The sequence below is a fragment of the Pseudorca crassidens genome, chromosome 13, assembly GCF_039906515.1.
Source record: "Pseudorca crassidens isolate mPseCra1 chromosome 13, mPseCra1.hap1, whole genome shotgun sequence".
NCBI classification, from domain to species: Eukaryota; Metazoa; Chordata; class Mammalia; order Artiodactyla; family Delphinidae; genus Pseudorca; species Pseudorca crassidens.
In genome coordinates, this window is record NC_090308.1 from 49,439,449 (window position 1) to 49,462,656 (window position 23,208).

At 40.6% G+C, this 23,208-nt stretch overlaps 1 protein-coding gene across 1 annotated transcript in view; it reads right to left on the bottom strand.

Annotated features, from left to right (window-relative positions):
• Positions 1-23,208, bottom strand: part of LOC137204667 (uncharacterized) — a 65,714-nt gene that overhangs the window by 9,659 nt on the left and 32,847 nt on the right. The window contains exons 4-8 of the mRNA XM_067702404.1: positions 16,938-17,132; positions 15,711-15,864; positions 14,270-14,427; positions 11,734-11,886; positions 5,710-5,871 (exon numbers count right to left, since the gene is read on the bottom strand). Coding sequence (XP_067558505.1) covers positions 5,710-5,871; positions 11,734-11,886; positions 14,270-14,427; positions 15,711-15,729 — 492 coding nt within the window. The 5' untranslated portion in view covers positions 15,730-15,864; positions 16,938-17,132. The remainder of the gene's footprint in view (positions 1-5,709; positions 5,872-11,733; positions 11,887-14,269; positions 14,428-15,710; positions 15,865-16,937; positions 17,133-23,208) is intronic.

The following is a 23,208-nucleotide window of genomic DNA, read 5'->3' on the forward strand; positions in this document are numbered from 1 at the left end:
GGCTTAGCTGGGTTACTTGTATTCTAACAGTGGTTCTCAGAATTCCAGCCAGTCCTTATGGTAGAAACTGTTGGCTGTTCCCCAATATCCATTCTCCTCTTCTCCCACAGTACTTGAATATGTAGCTTGGCACATGGCCACCCAGATAAAGATGACTTTTCCCAGCTTCTCTTGCAGCTAGGCGTAGCTATGTGACTAAGTTCTGGCCAATGGAATGAAAGTAAAAATGCCATGTGGCAGCTTCTGGGAATCACCCTCAAGTGGCAGCTTCCCCATTCCCATTTTCCGTTCCGCTGCTTAGCACATGAATGTGACAGCTGGAGCTCCATCTCAGACCAAGTGTTGATCTCAGGTATGGAGGCCACATTTGTTGGAACTTCAGGATGGAAGTAGCATGGGCCCCTGAGGACTCCATGAAGCAGTCATCACATCAGCTCTGTACTTCCTACCCCTGGATATTAATATGAGGGAAAAATAGAGAAATTTCCATCTCCTTTAATCCTCTGTTATTTTGTTTTTAACTACGACCGACACACAAACCTAATCTTAACTAATAAAGTCCCCAGGACTCTAAAGATAGACTACCAGTTTTTATGACAGGCAGTGGGGAAGAAAACTTTGGACAGGGATATTGGGAAGAGACAGTGAAAGAGAAAGTTGTCTAACTGGGTATCTCTAAATGGCTTCCCATTCTGCCTGTGGGCAGAGGTAGCTCCTGTCTGTTCCAGGTAAGTATGTACATCAGTGTATTTCTGTGTAAACATCCCACAACCCAAGGACTGGAGAGGACCCTAGGAGGTGACATGGTGCACTCCTGTTCCTTAATATAGGAACACAGGATCATCATCTCTCTGTTATTTAAAATAAAAAAAAATTCATAGGAAATCCATGAGGGGGGTTGAATTTTGATAGTTTCTATTTGACCCAGAATATTGGGTGAGAGGGGCTCTACCAAAGCCTTTTACCTCTGGGACTTATATTGCTCTTGTGTTCAGCATTGCCTGATATGGCTCCAGACGGAAGCCTAGGAGTCACAGCTTTTCTCTGTGGGGTTGTGACTTTTTCAGCTGCTTCTAAAATTACCCAGAATTACACAGGAAGGAATAGGAAGTGATGTCAAGTTACAGTGAAAGAAACTTTGAAGGAATGACTGAACAAACCACAAAAATACTGTTGGACCGGCAGATTGCCAGGAAGAAAGGAAGCGGGCACAGCAGGCTAGGGTGAGTAAAGATAGACAGCCCAGCATCCTCCCGGAAAAGCGAACCAGCCACAGCCCACAGAAGCAAACTGCTTAGGAAATGCCGTAAGTCCATGAGTGTATTCCCCTAAGAGAACTGGACACAGCGTAGTTAAGCAGAGGGCTAATGAGAAACCAGAATGTCAATACCACCTGTGTTCATTCTCTCTTCCTGGGTAGGTTAATTCTTTGACATTTACACTGCCTTGTGGCTGGGTCTTTGAAACCAGAATGGCTGAGTTCATGTTTTTTGACAGTTCAGGGATTTCCACTGATTGCCAATCTCATTTTCTCCCGGAAAATTGGCAGGGGCAGTGGAGTGGGAGGTAGAGTGGAGGGAATAATTAGGGGAAAAGTAAGCCTATTATGTATTTCCCACCTGCCCAAATGTCTCTACGGTTTACTTGTGTATACCCACAAAGTAAAAAGACTAGAAGGATATATACCAAATGTTAACAATACTGTTGTTATATTTGGGTGATAGAATAATGGGTGATTTTTATATTCTCCCTTGAACTTTTCTATATTTCCCGAATTTTCTGTGATAAATACATGTCACTATTGTCATCAGAAAATGTTTGTTTTTAAAATGTCCTATTGAACTTAATGACGAAAGCCAGGAAAAAGGTGTTTCATGTTTCCCTAAACTTCCTGTACATTGGAGCTACCACACACAACACCACTTTTGTGAGAGCACGCCACGTACTCACTATATTGCATTATCGCTGGAGATGGAGGGGGGCAGGAACACAGATGGGGAAAACGGCTGTCCCCTTCTTCCCTCCTTCGTGTGGCCAGTGAGAAGAAGCAGAAGAAGAGACAAAGGATGCAGTGTTTTCTGCCACTTCACCACTCCATAAAGTTAAAGAACAGCGACCAACGTAAACTGTAGCTTTAGAAATATGATGGTCGATAGCAGTATTTAATGTCTGTACATAGCCATTTTAATAATCAGGTGTTTTTGAGAAGAATGGAATTGGACACAGTAATAGAATTACAGGTCTGGGAGTATCTACGCAGGGGTAGCTGGTCCTTCTTCTGATCAGGACTACAGTTAAATTATCTTAAGTTTTCTTCAAAAGAATATCCCAAAATGCAGTCCATCTGGATCAGAATTAACTCTTTCTAGTTATACATCGTTGTCAATTAACAAGGACATGAAAATCTGACCTTTCTTATCTCCCAAACCCAGATCTTTAAGTGTATGTGGAATTAGAATTGTGTTTAAAGAAAAGCCTTCAATGCTAATAGTAAATACAAAACATTTTAAAACTCTCTGAAGAAAGGTTACTGGCCAACAGTATTTACTAAGAATTTTTCAGAAACTGTTCTGAAGTTGCACTACATTTAGTGTCTGTATTCTCTCAGAGCTGTCAAAATGAACAGTCCTCTGAGGTTTGCCTTCCTTCATGCAGAAGGCCCTTAAGAAAGTTATTTTTCATAGGGTATTGGTGTTCAGAATCAGGATGCTGCCCAGCATACACGTGCTAAAATTCATACTTGACTGCTATGTGCTTGCAAAATAGTAACAGAGCTTTAAAATTCATATCCACATTCCTGTGACTCCTCCCAGTTGCCACCTTTTCCTTAATCCTAATCTCATCTGACTAGTATTCAACATTCAGAATGGCAACACACTACTATTGGTGCTCTGATACTGCATAAAGCGCTTGACCAAAGCAGAAATACTGGAGGAGGTCACAAAGTAACACCCACAGGAAAATGTGAAGGAAGGTAGAAAACTATTGGTTGTTGCCTCAGGGTTTCCTTCTTAAACCCTGGGCTATTTTCTGTTCCCTACTTGGATAGCTCTTCTCCAGGTTGTGTGCATGGCTGACTCCTTCTTGTTCATCAAATTTCAGCTCAGATACCCCCCACTCTGAAAGATCGTGGCTGACCTCTCTATCAGAGGATGTTCCTCTCTACCCCACTGCCCTCTACTTCTTGGTTTTCTGCATGGCACCCACACATTAGAGATGTAGATTTACTTCTTTGTTACTCGTTTATTGCATGTTTCTTTCCTTAAGCCCAGCACAATTCATGGCACAAAAGGTAGTACCCATGCAATTATCACTGAATGAATGAATGGGAAACTGGAAAACTTGTATGACACTAATATGTAGGGTAATCTGTGTGTGTGTGTATGTTATGTTTCTCCCCATGCTCCACCTCTAGGAACTATAGATATTCTAAGTCTCTTTAGGGTCTATTTACCATAAATCAGCTTGAAAATACAGTGTTCACATTTTTCTCCCTTTGGTCAATTCCAAGAACAACTAGCCAGTAACTAGCCAGAGGAAGTGGTATTCTTTCCTTCCTTCCCTCCTCCCTCCTCCTTTTACCACTATCGGCCCCCAGGAGGTTAGTTCCCCCTACTCTCATAGCCAAGGAAGAAAACAGATTTGTGGTGATGGCTCTCAGATGTTAATACCAGAACTTCCCAGGTAATTTCATCAGCATCATTGACTGTCAGGATCCTAGGAGCAGAGGTCTTGTTCAGAGATACCTGGGCTCACTCTGCCTTCACTCTCCTCATTTCTTCCCTATTCCCTGTGTCCTCCCCCACAAGTTTGGTTCAAGAAGCAGAAGAGTCAGATGTTTTTAAATTTCCCCTTGTTAGTAGAAGGTCTTCTTGAATGCTGACATATACCTCAGTGCGAAACAGCAATGGACTAGGAAAAATGTGGCTGTTTTCTCAACTCTGGCAGGATATTAGCTGAGGAGCGGGTATCACTGGTAGCTGCATACCCTGTCAGGGAATTCAGGGGCCAGGGAAAGCCATGCTATGATATGCTGCATCTCCTCCTGGTCTGTGTGGCCAACTCATTTTTCATTAGATTCTCTAGATTTTTGTCTACACAGATTAAAAAGGTATAGAAGGGGTGTGTGTGTGTGTGTGTGTGTGTGTGTGCGTGCATGTGTGTACACAGAGGCATGCTTCCAGCATGTGTTTGCTTACAGCCAGTCTGTAACTCACTAGATGCATTTCAGGCTTCACTTTCCCCCATACCCACCCCGGGATGGTAGACCATGACAGTGCTTCTTTCTCTAGCATTTTACTAAAATTCTCCATACCTGTGACTTTATGTGTGATTTTTAGTCACTCTACAATTATCTTTAGGGGTGAAAGTAATAGAACTATTAGGCAGAATGGGCTCACTACAAATTCATGCCCTCTTACTTCGACTGGGCTCTCTGAGCTACATCGTCATATTCTTTTCTTGCTGGTGGTCCTGTGGCCTTCCCCCCACAGCGATACCCCTCCTCACGTGCCACTCATACCTTCTACCTCACTAATTCAGACCTCCTCCTCCTCTCTCTCTGAGACAGCCGGGGCCATTCACAAGCTCCAGCATCTTATCTTTTGCACCTGAAAATTCTATGTACCTCATTCACCTCAAGGGAAATGATGCCATTCTCCTTTTCTCAAAATTACTCCTCCACCTGGTTTCTTCATCCCATACCCTCTTCTTTCCCCAGGGTCACCTGTTTCTCAGATTTACCCTTTCATGTCTTCCATCTCTTCTCCACTGCTCCTTCCTCTCAGACTATAAACATACCAGGTCTTCCCATCTTCAATAAGCAAATGAAACAAAACTCTTCCCTTAGAGCAACAAACGAATAATAGCCAATTATAGTTTCAAAAATCTTATAGTTCCATTGTAAGGATAAGTACCCACTAGCTTTGTGTAGAAACATCCTTTCATTGCCAAACTCCATGCCTATCCTATGTAGCAGCTACCTAACTGGCTGCCCTGCCTCCAATCTCTCCCTTTTTCAATCCAACTAATAGCCTGCTACCACATTAATCTTCCTAAAATACAGGTTTGTATATATATCACTTCCCTTATAGGATTAAGCACAAATTTCCTTAGTCTGGAATTCTGGGCATTCACAAGATGCCCCTACCCGCCCCCCCACCCCCCAAAAAAACTTCTCTTCACTCTATTTCCACGTGACTCTTCCACTCAACCTAACTGAGCTTGAACACTCCATATACCGTATCTCCTCTGCACTGTTGTTCATGCTTCCCTCCTGGAATAGGCTCCCCACTTCCCTCTCTACTACCACTTCCCTAAGCCCTATGCTTCCTTCAAGCCCAGCTCAATTTTCTCCTCCTTCAAGAGACTTCCCCCAATAGAACCAACCCTGTGAAGATCACTTTCTCTCTAAATACAATATTTAACATCTGTCCAACTCATCTAGTGTTCAGCACTAGACTGTGCAACTTTGCATTGGTATTTACTGGTTGAGTATAAGTCCCGGCAGCAAGAACATCTTGTATTACACCTCTTTACATCCCTCTTTCAAATTATCATTTAATACTTTTTATAATGAAAACAAACCCAGCTAGGTATACAGCTTTTAGGGGAGGATCTCTAAAAAAACTACCAAAGTAAATTTCTAAGGTCTACACACAGGTGGTGAGTTGAACAGAAAGGCGTATTGGTTATTTCTTCCTGTTGTACCTGGTAGAGGTTGATGTTGCTATAAATAGTCTCCCAGATTTGGTCATAGTTGCCCTGATGCAAACCCTGGGAAGCCACAAATGTTGGATGAGACGAAGCCAGCGAGACTGTTTTTGCAGCATGATCTTGGAGCACTTGCATTACTCTCTCAGGGTTGGAAATCTTGAGTAGAAGAGAGAGGAGAAGGGATGGTTGGGAGAAGGGTTATTCCCTACTTTTCAGCAAGAATCTGGTCATGTTCTCATGAATAAGAAAGAAGTCCCAGGTGGGACTTTATTCAATTAAAAAATAAAAGTAAACTCAAACATCATGATTCCCTTAGGCATGTTCCTCCATTCAACACTGTACCTATTCATATGTACACAGCAACTCATTTAAAATTCTGTGACAACCCCCTCAACACAACAGCAGGTGCACCCCCACACGTGTTGTGGCACCAGTGAAAAGATAAACACTCATCAGTTTTGGGTTTGTCTACTCCTAGGAAGCTGTGAGGAGATAGAGGAGGAGGCAGCTGGGTAGTGTGAGAAAAGCACAGGCTTTGTAAGGACACAAACCTGGGCTCATATTCCTGCTGGAATCCTGGCTTTTCATGCAAAGCAGGACAAGTCAACCTAACAAGAACGCTAGTGAGGTCTCTCCTAGGATTGCTGCAATAATGCCTGGCATGTAGTAAGTGCTGAATAAATGTTCCTTTTCCTCCTCTAGAGGTAAAAAAATCAAATAATAGTCCCAGAGCTGAACTTCTACTTCAACGATACACATATTAATATATTTCAATTATTTTAATACCACAAAGAACCTCAAAGATAATTTAGTCCAATCCCCATCAAAATCCCAGTGGCATTTTTGTTGAAGTAGAAAAATTCATCCTAAAATGCATATGGAATCTCAAGGGACCCCAAATAGCAAAAATAATTTTGAAAAAGAAGAACAAAGTTGGAGGACTCACACTTCCTGATTTCAAAACATATTACAAAGCTACATTAATCAAAATGGTGTGGTACTGGCATACACTAGACATATAGACCAATGGAATAAAATAGCGAGCCTAGAAATAAACCCTTGAGTGTATAATCAAATGATCTTAGTAAGGGTGCCAAGACCACTCAAAAGAGAAGGGGACAGTCTCTTCAACAAATGGTTCTGGGGAAAAACTGGATAGCCACATACAAAATAATGAAGTTGGATCCTTATCTTATACCATATACAAAAGTTAACTGAAAATGGATTAAAGATCTAAACATAAGACCTAAAACTTTATAAAACTCTTAGAAGAAAACAGGGGAAATTTTTCATGATATTGAACTTGGCAATGATTTCTTGGATATGACACAAAAAGAACAGTCAAAAAAAAAAATCAGGGACTTCCCTGGTGGTCCAGTGGTTAAGACTTTGCCTTCCAATACAGGGGTGCAGGTTCGATCCCTGGTCAGGGAGCTAAGATCCCACATGCCTCGTGGCCAAAAAACCAAAACAGCAGCAATATTGTAACAAATTCAATAAAGACTTTAAAAATCGTCCACATCACACACACACAAAAATCTTAAAAAAAAAATCAAACATAGACAAACATGACTACATCAAACTTAAAAAATTCTGAAGGACAAAATTAACAGAGTGAAAAGGCAACCTACAGAATGGGAGAATATATTTGCAAATAATATATCTGATAAGGGGTTAATATCCAGAATATATGAAGAACTCCTACAACTCAACAATTTAAAAATCAAATAACCCAATTAAAAAATGGGCAAAGAATTTCAAAAGACAGTTCTCCAAATATGATATACAAATGACCAACAAGCATATGGAAAAAGGCTCAAAATCACTAATCATTAGAGAAATGAAAAGCAAAACCACAGTGAAACATCACCTCATATCTATTAAGATGACTAATGTAAAAAAAAGAGAAAGAAAGAAAATAACAACTGTTAATGAGAATACAGAGAAGTTGAACCCTTTTGCACTATTGGTGGGATTGTAAAATGCTGCAACTACTATGGAAAATACTATGGAGCTTCCTCAAAATAAATTAAAAACAGAATTATCTTACAATCCAGAAATTCCACTTCTGGGTACATATACAAAAGAACTGAAAGCAGGATCTCAAAGAGATATTTATACATCCATGTTCATAGTAGCATTATTCACAACAGCCATGATGCGAAAGCAACCCAAATGTCCAACAACAAATGAATAGATAAAATGTTGTGGATACATACAAAGAAATATTATTCAGCATTAAAAAGGAAGGAAATTCTGACATATCCTACAACATGGATGAACCTTGAGGACATTATGGTGGGTAAAATAAGCCGGTCACAAAAAGACAAATACTGTATACTTCCATAATATGTGGTACCTAGAGTAGTCAAACTCATAGAGACAGAAAATAGAATGGTGGTTGCTAGGATCTAGGGGGAGAGAGGAATGAGGAGTTACTGTTTAATGGGTAAAGAGTTACAGTTTGCCAGATGAAAAGAGTTCTGGAGAGGGATGGTGGTGATGGTTGTACAACAATATGAATTACTTAATACCACTGAACTGTACACTTAAAAATGGTTAAAATGGTAAATTTCATGTTTTGTGTATTTTACCACAATTTAAGGAAAGAGAAGGAAAAAAGGAAAAAAATAATATAAAGGGATCCCATGTAACCCTCACTCTGTTTCCCCCAATGTTAATATCTTGCAAAACTATAGTACAGTATCACAACCTGGATATTGACATTGATACAGTCAAGATATAGAACAGATTCATCACAAGGATCCTTCATGTTGCCCTTTTACAGTTACACTCCCTTCCCTTCCCCTCCAGTCTCTCCTTAACCCATAGAATCCATGAATCTGTTCTCTATTTCTATAATTTTGTCATTTCAAGAGTATTGTATAAATGGATTCATACTGTATTTATGGGATTTTTTTCACTCACACAGTTCTCTGGAGATTCATCCAGGTTCTTGAGTATCTCAGTAATTTGATCCTTTTTTATAGCTGATTGCTATTTCAGGGTATGGATGTACTTCAGTTTATTCACCCACTGAAGGACATCCAGATTGTTTGCAGTTTTTGGCTATTGTGAATAAAGCTGATATAAATGTTCATGAAAAACAAGGAAGAAGGAAATCTGGTCACACGTTACAACATGGATGAACTTTGAGGACATTCTGATAAGTGAAATAAGCCAGAACAAAAGGACAAATACTGTATGATCCTATGTATATGAGCTATCTAAGAGCAGTCAAATTCAGAAACAAAGTGGAATGTGGTTGACAGGGGCTAGGAGGAGGAGGAAATAGGGAGTTGTTTAGTAGGCAGAGAGTTTCAGCTTTGCAAGAGAAAAAGTTCTGGAGATCTATTTCACAACACTGTGAATATACTGAACACTAATGAACTGTACACTTAAAAATGGTTAAGATGATAAATTTTATGCTATGTGTTTTTTTTTTACCACAATAAAAATAAGGTAATTTGGGCTTCCCTGGTGGCGCAGTGGTTGAGAGTCCACCTGCCGATGCAGGGGACACGGGTTCATGCCCCGGTCCGGGAAGATCCCACATGTCGCGGAGTGGCTGGGCCTGTGAGCCATGGCCGCTAAGCCTGCGTGTCTGGAGCCTGTGCTCCACAATGAGAGAGGCCACAACAGTGAGGGGTCTGCATACCGCAAAAAAAAAAAAAAAGGTAATTTAGTCCAATATTTTGGTTTCACAGATGAGGAAACTAAAACTCAAAGAGGTTATGTGACTACAGCAATATCACACAGAGACTAAGTGTTAAAGCTGTACTAAAATCCAGCTGTTTTGACAATTGTTACTCTCTAGTGAAAGCTAACAGGATATAAAAGTTTGGCGATTAGATTAGAAAATTCCAAATATAGCCTTTGTAGTGAAACCATGACTAACATTTTTTAAAAGTGGAAAGAATTCAATTTTCTGAGAACAGAATTTTATCTACAGGGGATCATGGTTATTTTTTTACCTTCAAAAACTTTGCTTGGAGTTGCATTAATACATCTGTTCTCTGTTCTTTTAGTTTGGTCAAAAGCTTCTTTTGCCAAGGATCACATTTTGCCTTAATCTAGTGGACAAACATGTTCACACAAACTTACAATATAACAGAATGGTTTTCAGTAAAAGTTGCAAGCAAAGAGAATCAAGGACCTTCTGAAATGGGATCTGGCCTTTAGTGCTAGGAAGTGTGCTAGTGCATGTGAAGTCTTGGAAAGGGTCTGTGTGGCTTCACAGATCTGTGGAAGGAGATGGCACCAGCAGTTCCTGTTTGTACCTGGCCTATGAGATGCAGTAGCTCCATCTGGGATGACACAGCACTATCCACTGGCAGAAGGGACCCCAATTCCATCAGTGTTGGGCATTGCACTTAATTTATGGGGCAAGAGAAGTTTGTCCACAAAAACTCCTTGTGGCGGGACTTCCCTGATGGTCCAGTGGTTAAGACTCTGCGCTTCCAATGCAGGGGGCGTGGGTTCCATCCCTGGCTGGGGAACTAACATCCCACAAGCCTTGTAGCGCAGCCAAAAAAAAAAACCACAAAACCCCTTTTGGTTCCACATGTAAAACTTCACCTTTCATATTCACAAGTTGTATTTAAAAAATTAGTACCATGGCTGTAAATATCAATATATCAATATACTGACAACTCTCAAATTTAGATCTAGCTCTAAGCTCCAGCCTGTTATATCCAACTATCTCCTTGATATTTATACTTGAATGGCATGTGTAACAATCTAAAACAGAAAGCCTGGCTTCCCCTATACCAACTACCTATTTGCTCAAGCCCCAGATTTAGGAATAATCTGTGGTTTCTCTGCTTTCCTTCCATCCATCTTTATCACATAAGACTTTTCTTTCCTTCATGATACAGTTGATCCTCATTATTCATGGGTTTCGTATTTGTGGATTTGCCTACTCACTAAAAGTTATTTGTAATCTCAAAATCTATTCAGAGCTTTCCTGGACAATCATGGACATGCACAGAATAGTGAAAAGCTTGAGTCACCCAACTCTGTATTTCCAGCTGAGGTCAAACAAGTTGACATTCCACCTTCTTGTTTCAGCTTATACTGTAAACAAGTGTCCTTTTTACGGTCTAGTTAGTGCCACATTTTAATATTTTTTGTGATTTTCGTTAGCTATCTCACTGTTTAAAATGGCCCCCAAGCATAGAGCTGAAGTGCTCCCTCGTGTTCCTAAGTATAGGAAGGCTGTGATGTGCCTTACAGAAGGAAATGTGTTCAAAAAGCTTCATTCAGGCATGAGTTATAGGCCATGAGTTTGATGTTAATGAATCAACAACATATATAAAATAAAGTGTCTTTAAACAGAAACACACAGTAACTAGTTATGTATTGATTATGTATGATGAACCTAACCCCATACTTCCCCTATGAGCTGTGGTTCAGGATTTAACTCAGTGTTTGTGGCAACTTTATAGAACATAACCACCCCAAATAATGAGAATCGACTGTATTTACCACTACCTCAAATCATCTCATTTAATCTGCTCACTTTCATATTATTGTGAATTGTGTATCTCCAGCACCAAGGGCCATGCCTGACACACAATATGTAGTCAATCAATAGTTTTTGACTAAAAAACTGGATTTACACAGCTCAATTATAACTTTGAGTGTTATTCTTTGTTCTTGCCAAGTAGCCAAGGTCACTAACAACAACAAAGGAGTTCTGACACAAAAGAGAGGGGCACAGGAGTATGTGGGAACTTCCAGAGAAGGCAGATCAGCCTGGCTAACTTCAACATAGACCTGAGGCAGGAAGGAGCTGGGAGATGCTGGCACACAAGGCCAGGTTCTCTGAGCTGCCTCTCCTGAGTCAGGTAGGCACCTACCCTTGCTCTTAGGGGACAGTTTGCTGAGGGCATTGAGGAGAGGGGATAATAGGGATCTGACAGACCTGATGCTGCCAGGTTGCCTGGCCTCCCTGGAGGACACTTTATGACACTGCTTACATCATTCACAGGTGACTGTCACCACAGGTCTCCTTACCTTTATAAAGGAAATCCAGTTGGCTCTCTTTTTCAAGGCCATACCAGGTCCTACCAAACCCAAATTCTCCACTTTAGCTATCTCAGCATCATAATCTGGAAATGTTTGCATTCTCTGTTGCTCCATGAAGATGCTTTGAAATTTTGGGGAAACCTAAACAGGATTGAGAAAAGAGAAGCGGAGCCCAGAAAAAAAAAGTCTCAGGTTGTAGGCAATTTCAGAAACAGGTATTGATTGCCTCTGAAACAGTCCTGGAGTCAAACTAATTCATAAAACATGATTCTATGACAGTAACAGGACCTTAAAGGTATATACCTAAGGGGCACATGTATTCAGTCAGCCCATTACCATAACTGTGTGTCGTGTTACTTGTTCCAAGTATCTGCTCTGAAGTTTAGAAATAATTTAATATATTTATTTATATGTATTTTGAGCTGGACCATAAGTGGGAAGTAAACTGTCCATCTTTGGAAACACATTCCCTTTTCCTGGCACCTGGTAAATGAGAAAATCTAAGGGTTAGATAAATCCTGCTCCTAGAAGCCTGACCAGGATATTGCTAGAGAGAAGGGTCCAGATGCTGGGGCCTGTTAAAAATCTTTAAGGTACCTCAGTCAAACCCCTCACATCTCAGTTCCAGACTGAGACAGACAGAAAGACAGGCAGAGAAAAGGACAAAGAGAGAGAGAGAGAGAGAGAGAGAGAGAGAGAGAACCTACCACAGTGCTGGCACACACTAGGGCCTCAACAAAGGTTTCTGGAATAAGTAAGTTCAGTGAGTCACAGAGCTAAAGATTCTTCCAGTTAATGCTGGTACCTCCCAGGCTGTGCTGTCCAATACTGTTGCCCCAGCCACATGTGGCTATTTAACATTTAAATGCAAATTTATTAAAATTAAATAAAATTTAAAATTTAGTTCATTTACTCTACCCACATCTCAAGTGCTCAAAGGCCACATGTGACTAGTGTTAACACATCGGACAGACACAGATCATACCCCTCAGTGCAGGAAGTTCGATGAGACAGCGCTAGTCTAAGGCTAGGGTGGCAAACTTTTTCCTAAAGGGCCGGATAGTAAATATTTTAGACTTTGCAGACCACATGGTCTCTTTGCAACTACTCAACTCTGCAGTTATAGTGGAAAGCAGCCACAGACAGTACATAAATGAAATGGCATGGCTGTATTCCAATAAAACTTTATTGCAAAAAAACTAGGTGGTGGGCTATAGGCTGTAGTTTGCTGACGCTGCTCTAGGGCATTAGAGAACCAAAATAAACACTCTTCCTGTTTGTAGAAATTCTTCCTACACAAAAAATTTGTTGTAGTGTGATTATCTTGGAAGCACAATTAGCATTGCGCATAATACTGTTATAAGAAAATCAAAAGTAGAAACTATCTCTATATAAAGAAGACAAGCTATCCTTTGGGGACAGGGCTGCTCTGTGGGAGGGATCTGTAGCCTCATGTTCTTTTGTTATCACCGATGATAGTCTACTGTGCCATAAACTACTTTTATTTATTTGGACTCTTTTTAACCACCACCTTGTTCTGATTCTGGTTTTCGTCTATCATAATACGCTGATAATGAGGGTGAGGATATTCCCATAGAAGCACTCTTTACTGAAGACAGTGCTGCTGCTGCTATGAAAAGAAAGACAAAAGCTAAACATCATCACCTTCAAAGAAACCAGAGGACATGTAATACCACTGGTTTCAGTGAGCTTAAAGAGTCTATGTTACATGCTAATAAAAATAATCCTAGGAAAATAATGCTGGAACAAACACACATGGATGCAAAACTGCAAGGTCAAAGCAAATGGTGATGAAACAGTGGCTCCTTCTTACACGAAAAGTGTTCAAAAACATACAGATTTGATCTTTGCCTTTTTGGATTAATCAACTTACCATTTTTACCTAACAAATATATATATTTACCAATATTATACACCCAGAGCTAGAAAAATATCTTTATGTTGAAACTCTGGCTGAAAACTTTATTATTGTAAATTCGAGGTTCTCTATATACAATCCTATTTTTCCCTTTGAAACAAGTTTTAACATGGCTTCTGATAGGATGATTTTTTTTCAAGGAGGTGCAACGCCATGTGATAGCAGACTAGACTGCATGACTTTAAAAATCACTACACAATATACACTCTATTGAATATAAAGCATTTTGCCAATAGGAGAGCTATTGGAACACTTTCTGATAATCAAAGGGCTTTAGACACTAAACAACTCCACAATATAAAACTGCCAAATCTTGGCTATGTTTACATTATCTACTATGGATTATAACCTACCATTTTCTTTAAATTCCACTGAAAAATAATCCTACAATCTCTCTGGGCTGGATATTCAAGGGGCTCATAACTCTTACAGAGAGAAAGTTCAACTGCTAGTCTAAATTTCACTTATTACATTTTATCACTCTAGAAACAATTGTGGCAGTATGAATATTCAACTTTGTGGCAAATACTAGTATTTTCTTTTATGAACACCTATATTTGTATTAAGAAAGAATCCATAAAGTACCAAGGAAAAAAGTTCTATCTCCTTAGAAGCATCCCTTAGCTCTTCCATGTCATATGGGATACTGAAATGGGAGAGCAGGAGCCTCAGCTGAGGTTTCAGTTCTTCTGTTTCTGTTGTGTGTTGGGGCAGAAAGAAAGCAACTTCTGTTCTTGTTGGCCCTGAAAAAAAATCCAAAATCAAGAGCATTAACACCAATGAACACCAGTCAGGGAGAGAAAAAGGAGAGTCCTTTGAGATAACTGGAGTCAGGACCTCTTCTGCTGATGGGGAAGACCATTCTGCTCCATGCCCAACCTTCTCTTCCACAATCTGTAGACTGTCCCACACTCAGCCAGGCCTATCTGACAAATTCTTGGTGCTGGCTTTCTGGGGGAGGTAGCCAGGACCCTCCCTTCTCACAGTCTGCAGGAGAAACTCAACATATCTTTTGGGGAATGACTTAGTGGGAACAGAACTACCTATAGTCCTTTGGGGTAAACAAAGAATATGATTTATAAGTTAACAAACAAATTAGGAGAAGCTGAGAACCTTCACCTCCTTTCACCTGGCTCACTCCTACTCATCTCTAAGCACCCAGGTTGGACTTCCCCCGGGAGATGCTTTCTCTGATTCCCCACAGCTGGGTTGGCTGCCTCTCCAGGTGCACCTGGTAAATTTATCACGCAGAGTGAAAACCTGATCAGGTTTCTAAGTCATCTGTAATACAAGGTAAGGGCAAGAAGACTACTAAATTGATTCAGATAAGCAAAGTCTTTAAAAATCATGTAAAATTAAAAATGAAAAGAACCTTAGAGATCACTTCATCTGAAAGGTTTATTATGGAGATGAGTAAATTGAGGCCCAAGGAGATGAAATGACTTAAACATGTAGGCTCACAGTGAGGCCACAACAGAATAGGCCTAGAGCTCAGTACTCCCAACTTCAAGTTCATTGCTTTTCTCCTCTATTTTGTCTAGTTATAAAGATGGAGATAATAAATTCTTTTCTTTTTTTTTGGCAGCCCCACATGGTATATGGGATCTTAATTCCTTGACCAGGGATCGAACACGCACCCCCTGCATCGGAAATGTGGAGTCTTAGCCACTGGACTGCCAGAAGTCCCCAGGATGGAGATGATAATTTCTAAGGGAAGTGTTTGTTATTTTCTTCCATCAGAAAATATTAAATTAACACTTGTTAATTAAGAAGATACAATTTTGGGGAATTCCCTGGTGGTTCACTGGTTAGGACTCAGTGCTTTCACTGCTGAGGCCCAGGTTCCACCTGTGGTTGGGGAACTAAGATCCCACAGGCTGAGTGGTGTGGCCAAATAAAAAAAATATATATATAACTTTTTGGTATATAGAGAAATTTCAAGCAAGATCAGGTGACAAAACAGCACATGTGCAAAATCACAATCTTCTTTTTTCCACATTTCCCAAGGGGAAAGAAGACTTCTTACCTGAAACGCTGGTATTCATAGAGCCTGGAGATACAGAACCCTGGATGTTAGGGTCAATGTCATTGACAGGGACCTTTTCATTTTCCTGACCAACACTGGGGACTTCATCAACAGCTACACTCAGCACTTTGGAGATGGGCAAATACTGGAGGGCCTACAGAAGGGGACAACCAAGAGATCACACATCAACTCAGTTCTCACAGAAGCTTCCAGACTTTGTTTCAGGAGCAGCCCTTGACTTTGTAGAGGAGGAAGGAGGTGGAGGTGGGCCTCAGTAACTTGCCCAATCATGAAAGGTAAATCTGAAGCTGGGGGACCTGGTGATATCACCACCTCTAAGTGGCCTTAACCTCTAGGCAGGTCTACATTGATCAACCACCCATAACGGACAAGGCATTGTGTGAAGTGCTAGAGATACAAAGATAAATAAGATATGGACCAAATTCAAAGAGTTCAGAGTTTAGTGGGGGACCCAGGACTTATAAGCAGATCATTACTATCATTACTATACCATGTGACAGGGGAGAGATGATTCAGAGGTAGATCCCATAGTGACTGATTGGGGAAGGGATATTGTCAGGATGATAGCCAGGTTTCGTGGTTGGTTGTATCAGTGACATGAAGTATAGAGGAGTAAGAAAAGATTAGGTGGCAAAATAGTAATCTTTCTAAAACAAACGTGATCACATCACTGCTTTCTGATGCCTCTATCTTGTGTTAGGGCCTCTCCTCTGTGACTCTCTTTACTCTGTGATTATACTTACCACACTGTATTTAAGTTGACTATTTACTTGCCCTTTTTCCTACCATCCTGTGACCCACTTACTTTTCAGCAAAGATTATATATTCCCTACATGGCCCAGGATATGTACCTAGCATAAATTAGACCCTCACTAGATGTTGCTGAATAAAAAAGTGGATCTACATTAGACAGCATAAATCCAGAACAAGAGCATGAAAACAAGAACTTATAGCGTGAATATGAAATAGTTTAACAGAAACATCTTTGAAAAAGCTAAATGGAGTAATTTCATTAGAGCAAGCTTCCAAAAGAAAAAAGTTTCAAAGGTCTCAAAGAAAAAAGCTAGTGACCCATTATTTTCTTGTCATTTGTAAGGCGGATGGAACACAGAAACTGACAATCAAAAACTAAGTGAGAGGTGTGAGAAAACAATGTGCTGCCCATCCTGGGAAGGCACTGCATCATCATATAACTGTTTCACGTACCTGCAGGTAGTGGTGAATAGTCTTGAGTGAGGGTAGGTGACACAATAACTAATTTGTGTAAACAGTCAGGTCTTCCTGTGCCACTAAGTTAGGAGGATTGTTTTTTCCCATAAGGAAGTTTTCTCCTGCAACAGACAATCTATCAGCTCTCTGAAGGGCAACATTGTACTCCTGCATAATGTAGGCAACTTGTTTCTGTTTAAGAGAGATGCAAAGACAGAACTTGGTTATTTACAAGCCTTATTTCTTGTGTCATTTGCTTCCAAGTACAGTGTAATACTGTTTGGGAACCAAATAAGAGGCTTTGGGAATATCAAAATTCTTCCATATTCTGAATTTGACTGACAAGGACAGTGATCAGTCACATTCTTAGGACTCTGAAGGAGAGTGACCCAGCAAAGAGTCAGTGCACAAGGATATTTAGTAACTGGAGTTGACTTCTTAGATTTTTACCTATAGCCTATGAAGAAAAATGTATTTTCTATAATATAAAGCTTCCTTCAAATCTCATTCTTAAAAATAGGTACCATTATCTTCTGCCACAGGCAGAACTGGCAAGTAAAGGCAGCCACTAGTTCCCTTCCCATCTTTAGCTACCACTTTAAAAGAAATTGACAAGATACACTGTGGGAATGTAAACTGGTACATCTATTATGTAAACAGTATGGAAATTCCTCAAAAAATTGAAAACAGAACTACCATATGATCCAGCAATTCCACTTCTGGGTATACATCCAAAGAAAACAAAATCAGTATCTTGAAGAGATATCTGTATTCCCATGTTCAACTGCAGCATTATTCACCATAGCCAAAATATAAAAACCTAAGAGTCTGTTGATGGATGAATGGATAAAGAAGATGTGGTACATACACATATAATGGAGTATTATTCAGCCATGAGGAAGAGAGGAATCCTAATATTTGTAACAACATGAATAAATATGGAAGACATTATGCTAAGTGGAATAAGCCAGAGAAAAAGACAAATACTGTATGGTATCCTTTGTATGTGGAAGCTGAAAAAAAAAAGTCGAACTCATAAAAGCAGAGAATAGAACAGTGGTAGCCAGGGGCTGGGGGGCCGGGGGAAAAGGGGAGATGTTGGCCAAAGGGTACAAATTTACAGTTATGTAGGATGAATAAGTCTAGAGATATAATGTACAAGCATGATGACTATACTTAATAATAGCCCATAGGTTCTGTTCATGGGCCTCCTACCTTATAAAAAGGATAAAGTGGCTCCATGATCTTACTGTGATGGCAAAATCTCTTCCACCTAAGCATGTGTAAATATTTACTCTGGGCCAGCTGGGTAATTCTCGTTGTATAATACTTTAACAACAACAAGAAAAATTAACACTTAACCACCATGTCATTTCTCAAGTCCTAAGATCCCTTAGGAAAGCAGCCCAACTTCTTTCTACCTTTCAAAATATTCCTATGTTTGCTTTCTGTGCTATGTCCAGGAGTTTTTAGGAACAACCTGGAGGAATGACATTACTTCATGTTTGTGGAACTGGAAGTCTCAAAAGGCCATTTTTTAAGCATTTGCTTAGTTTACTATCTGGAGTCTCCCCCAGGTTGTCAAAAGTCATGAATCTTGTACTTCAACAATTTACAACCTAGACTCTGCCCTGAATAGATGCATAGTAAGATACATAAACAGGTGAATCAAATGCATACATAATAAGAGGAAATAATGGCACCCCAAATTTTTATAGGGCTTCATGGTTTACAGAGTACTTTCTACATATACATATATATTCTTATACATTTACTAATTACATGTATACATTTACTATTTAAAACATATTACTTTATAAATAAATATATATAACTCAACGATGTTGCAAGGTGGGTGGAGTACATATTGTTATTTAAAAAAAATAAATAAAGGCTATTTGGTTAAGATTCTTACCAAAGGTGGAAAGAAAAAATGAACACTTAGAATACAATTATAACAGGAAGACTGGATTAAATCTTAAGAACACATATAATGGGAAAATAAGTCTGATTGTTTTGGAAAGATGTATTTTCTACATGAAGATAATAAAATTGAGAAACCTGTCTCAAAATTGATTTGGAGAGAAAAGCTCTCCAATTAAAGAGGGTGGGGAGGGAGGGAGGAACTGATAAAAACAAAACAAAACCAAAAAAACCAAACCTGGTTCACCATTCAAATTTAAATGAAGCAAGTAGGCATTTTGCCATTCCAACAGATTGTAGTTTCATTTATCAGTTGGTGAACAATTTTAGCAGTGACATAAAAGCCTATAAAATTATCTAAAGCTAAGTTTAAAAGTTTGCTTTTAAACTGAAGTTTATGACTCTAAAATACAAAGCACATTACAAGTGAGATTACAGCTTCTAACCTTAGACCAAGAATTTTACTTATACTTAAAGATAGTCAGATAAGCCAACTCTTTTAAAATATTTTATTTCTGATAAAAATAATAGTGGCTATGATGGAATAAATAGGGCCAGACTTACCCTTCCATCATAAACAACTAGAATATAGGACAAATTACACAAGGCAACTGTTTTCTGACATGAGACAACAGACAATGCAGGACTCTTGTCCTTGAGAGAAAGGAAAAAAATGAAATGAGCCCAGGTTTTCTGCCTGAAGAAGGCAGTTTTTGAACCATAGAGTAGGAAAGCAGAGCACGATGGTCTCTCCAAAATCAAGTTTGGGAAGCTGAGTCGGCTGGAGTTTGCAGGGCAGAGTACTGGAGAGGAGAAAGTTATGCAGAAAAAGGGTTCCAGAAATCTGCATAGAGATCCCTTTGAGCTTTTTGCTGACTATTAAGCCCTGAATACAGAGAGCAAAACTCCATGAGGCTGTGCAAAGAATAACTAACTAGGGAACTGTAAACTGAACACTTCTCAGAGTTCAAACAGGACTAGGAGATGTTCACGTTTCAGTCAGACAGGGTGAAGAGTCCTCACTGAATACCTGGGGTATTCAGCAGAGACATGAGAGGGGTGACAATTTAGTAAGAAAAATAAACTATCTCTAGAGTAAAGGTAACTCTAAACCTGCTCTAACAAAGCTTAAAAACCAAGTCTTGTAAGTGTGAAGCTGATCTAAAACTTAATTGCCCACCAGAATGAAGACCAACATCTTTAAAGGAATACAAAAAAAAAATCAGCATTCAGTAATGTAAAACTGCAATGCCCAGTGTCCAAAAAAATTACTAGACATGCAAAGAAGCAGGAAAATATGACCCACAAGCAGGAGAAAAATTAATGAAGAGAAACAGACCCAGAAATGGCACCAGTGAGGAAATTAGCAAACAAGGACTTTAAAAGGGATTTTATTAGTATGCTCAGTATGTTCAAGAATTGAAAGGAAAATGTGAACATAAGAAGAGAAACGAAAACTATTAAAAATAATGAAATAGGGACTTCCCTGGTAGCACAGTGGTTAAGAATCCACCTGCCAGTGCAGGGGACATGGGTTCAAGCCCTGGCCTGGAAAGATCCCACATGCCGCGAAGCAACTGAGCCGGTGTGCCACAACTACTGAGCCTGCGCTCTAGAGCCCGCGAGCCAAAACTACTGAGCCTGAGTGCCACAACTACTGAAGCCTGCACACCTAGAGCCTGTGCTCCACAATAAAAGAAGCCATTGCAGTGAGAAGCCCGCACACTGCAACAAAGAGTAGCCCCCGCTCGCCACAACTAGAGAAAGCCTGAGTGCAGCAACAAAGACCCAACGTAGCCAAAAAAAATAAAAATAAATAAATTTATATAATAAAAATAATGAAATAGAACTTCTAGAAATGAAAGCTATATGAAATAAAAAATTCATTGGAAGTGATTAACAGCAGATTAGACAGTGCAGAAGAAATGATTAGTAAACTTGAAGATATAGCAATAGAAACTATACAAAATGAAGCACTGGGGGAAAAAAAGACAGAAAAAGATTTAACAGCGCCTCAATGACTTACGGAACAATATGAAGTAGTTTAACATATAGATCACTGGAGTCCCAGAAGGAGGGATAAAGATAGAAAATATATTTGGAGGAGGGACCTTCAAGATGGCGGAGGAGTAAGATGTGCAGATCACTTTCCTCCCCACAAATACATCAGAAATACATCTACATGTGGAACAACTCCTACAGAACACCTACAGAATGCTCGCAGAAGACCTCAGACTTCCCACAAGGCAAGAAAACCCCCACGTACCTGGGTAGGGCAAAAGAAAAAAGAAAAAACAGAGACAAAAGAATAGGGACCTGCACCTCTGGGAGGGAGCTGTGAAGGAGGAAAAGTTTGCACACACTAGGAAGCCCCTTCACTGGTGGAGATGGGGAGTGGGAGGTGGGGGAAGCTTCGGAGCCTTGGAGGAGAGCGCAGCAACAGGGGTGCGGAGGGCAAAGCAGAGAGATTCCTGCACAGAGGACCGGTGCCGCCAGCACTCACCAGCCCGAGAGGCTTGTCTGCTTACTCGCCAGGGCGGGCGGAGGCTGGGAGCTGAGGCTCGGGCTTCAGAGGTTGGATCCCAGGGAGAGGACTGGGGTTGGCAGAGTGAACACAGCCTGAAGGGGGCTAGTCTGCCACAGCGAGCTGGGAGGGAGTCCGGGAAAAAGTCTGGACCTGCCTAAGAGGCAAGAGACCATTGTTTCGGGGTGCACGAGGAGAGGGAATTCAGAGCACCGCCTAAACGAGCTCCAGAGACGGGTGCGAGCAGTGTCTATCAGCGCAGACACCAGAGATGGGCATGAAAATGTTAAGGCTGCTGCTGCAGCCACCAAGAAGCCTGTATGCGAGCACAGGTCACTATCCACACCTCCCCTCCCGGGAGCCTGTGCATCCCACCACTGCCAGGGTCCCGTGATCCAGTGCATCCCACCACTGCCAGGGTCCCGTGATCCAGGGACAACTTCCCCGGGAGAACACATGGTGAGCCTCAGGCTGTTGCAACGTGACGCTGGCCTCTGCCGCCTCAGGCTCGCCCCGCATTCCATACCCCTCCCTCCCCCCCGGCCTGAGTGAGCCAGAGCTCCCTAATCAGCTGCTACTTTAACCCCATCCTGTCTGAGCAAAGAACAGACGCCCTCAGGTGACCTACATACACAGGCAGGGCCAATCCAAAGCTGAACCCCAGGAGCTGTGCGAACAAACAAGAGAAAGGGAAATCTCTCCCAGCAGCCTCAGGAGCAGTGGATTAAATCTCCACAATCAAGTTGATGTACCCTGCATCTGTGGAATACCTGAATAGACAACGAATCATCCCAAAATTGAGGCAGTGGACCTTGGGAGCAACTTTAGACTTGGGGTTTGCTTTCTGCATCTAATTTGTTTCTGGTTTTATGTTTATTTTAGTTTAGCATTTAGAGTTTATTATCACTGGTAGATTTGTTTATTGATTTGGTTGCTGTTTTTTTTTAAAATATATGTATATTTTTTTTCTTTTTCTCTTTTTGTGAGTGTGTATGTGTATGCTTCTTTGTGTGATTTTGTCTTTATAGCTTTGCTTTCACCATTTGTCCTCGGGTTCTGTCTGGTTTTTTTTTTTTTTTGGTATAGTTTTTAGTGCTTGTTATCATTGGTGGATTTGTTTTTTGGTTTGATGGCTCTCTTCTTTCTTTTTTATATTTTATTTTTAATAATTTTTTAATTTTTAATTTTAATAACTTTATTTTTTTTCTTTCTGTCTTTTTTTTTTTTCTCCCTTTTCTTCTGAGCCAAGTGGCTGACAGGTTCTTGGTGCTCTGGCCGGGTGTCAGACCTGAGCCTCTGAGGTGGGAGAGCTGAGTGCAGGACATCGGTCCACCAGAGACCTCCCAGCCCCACGTAATATCAATCGGCGAAAGCTCTCCCAGAGATCTCCATCTCAACGCTAAGACCCAGCTCCACTCAACAACAAGCAAGCTACAGTGCTGGATACCCTATGCCAAACAACTAGCAAGACAGGAACACAATCCCACCCATTAGCAGAGAGGCTGCCAAAAATCATAAGTTCACAGACACCCAAAACACACCACTGGACACGGTCCTATCCACCAGAAAGACAAGATCCAGCCTTATCCACCAGAACACAGGCACCAGTCCCATCCACCAGGAAGCCTACACAACCCACTGAACCAACCGTACCCATTGGGGGCAGACACCAAAAATAACAGGAACTACGAACCTGCAGCCTGCAGAAAGGAGACCCCAAACGCAGTAAGTTAAACAAAATGAGAAGACAGAGAAATATGCAGCAGATGAAGGAGCAAGGTAAAAACCCACCAGACCAAACAAATGAAGAGGAAATAGGCA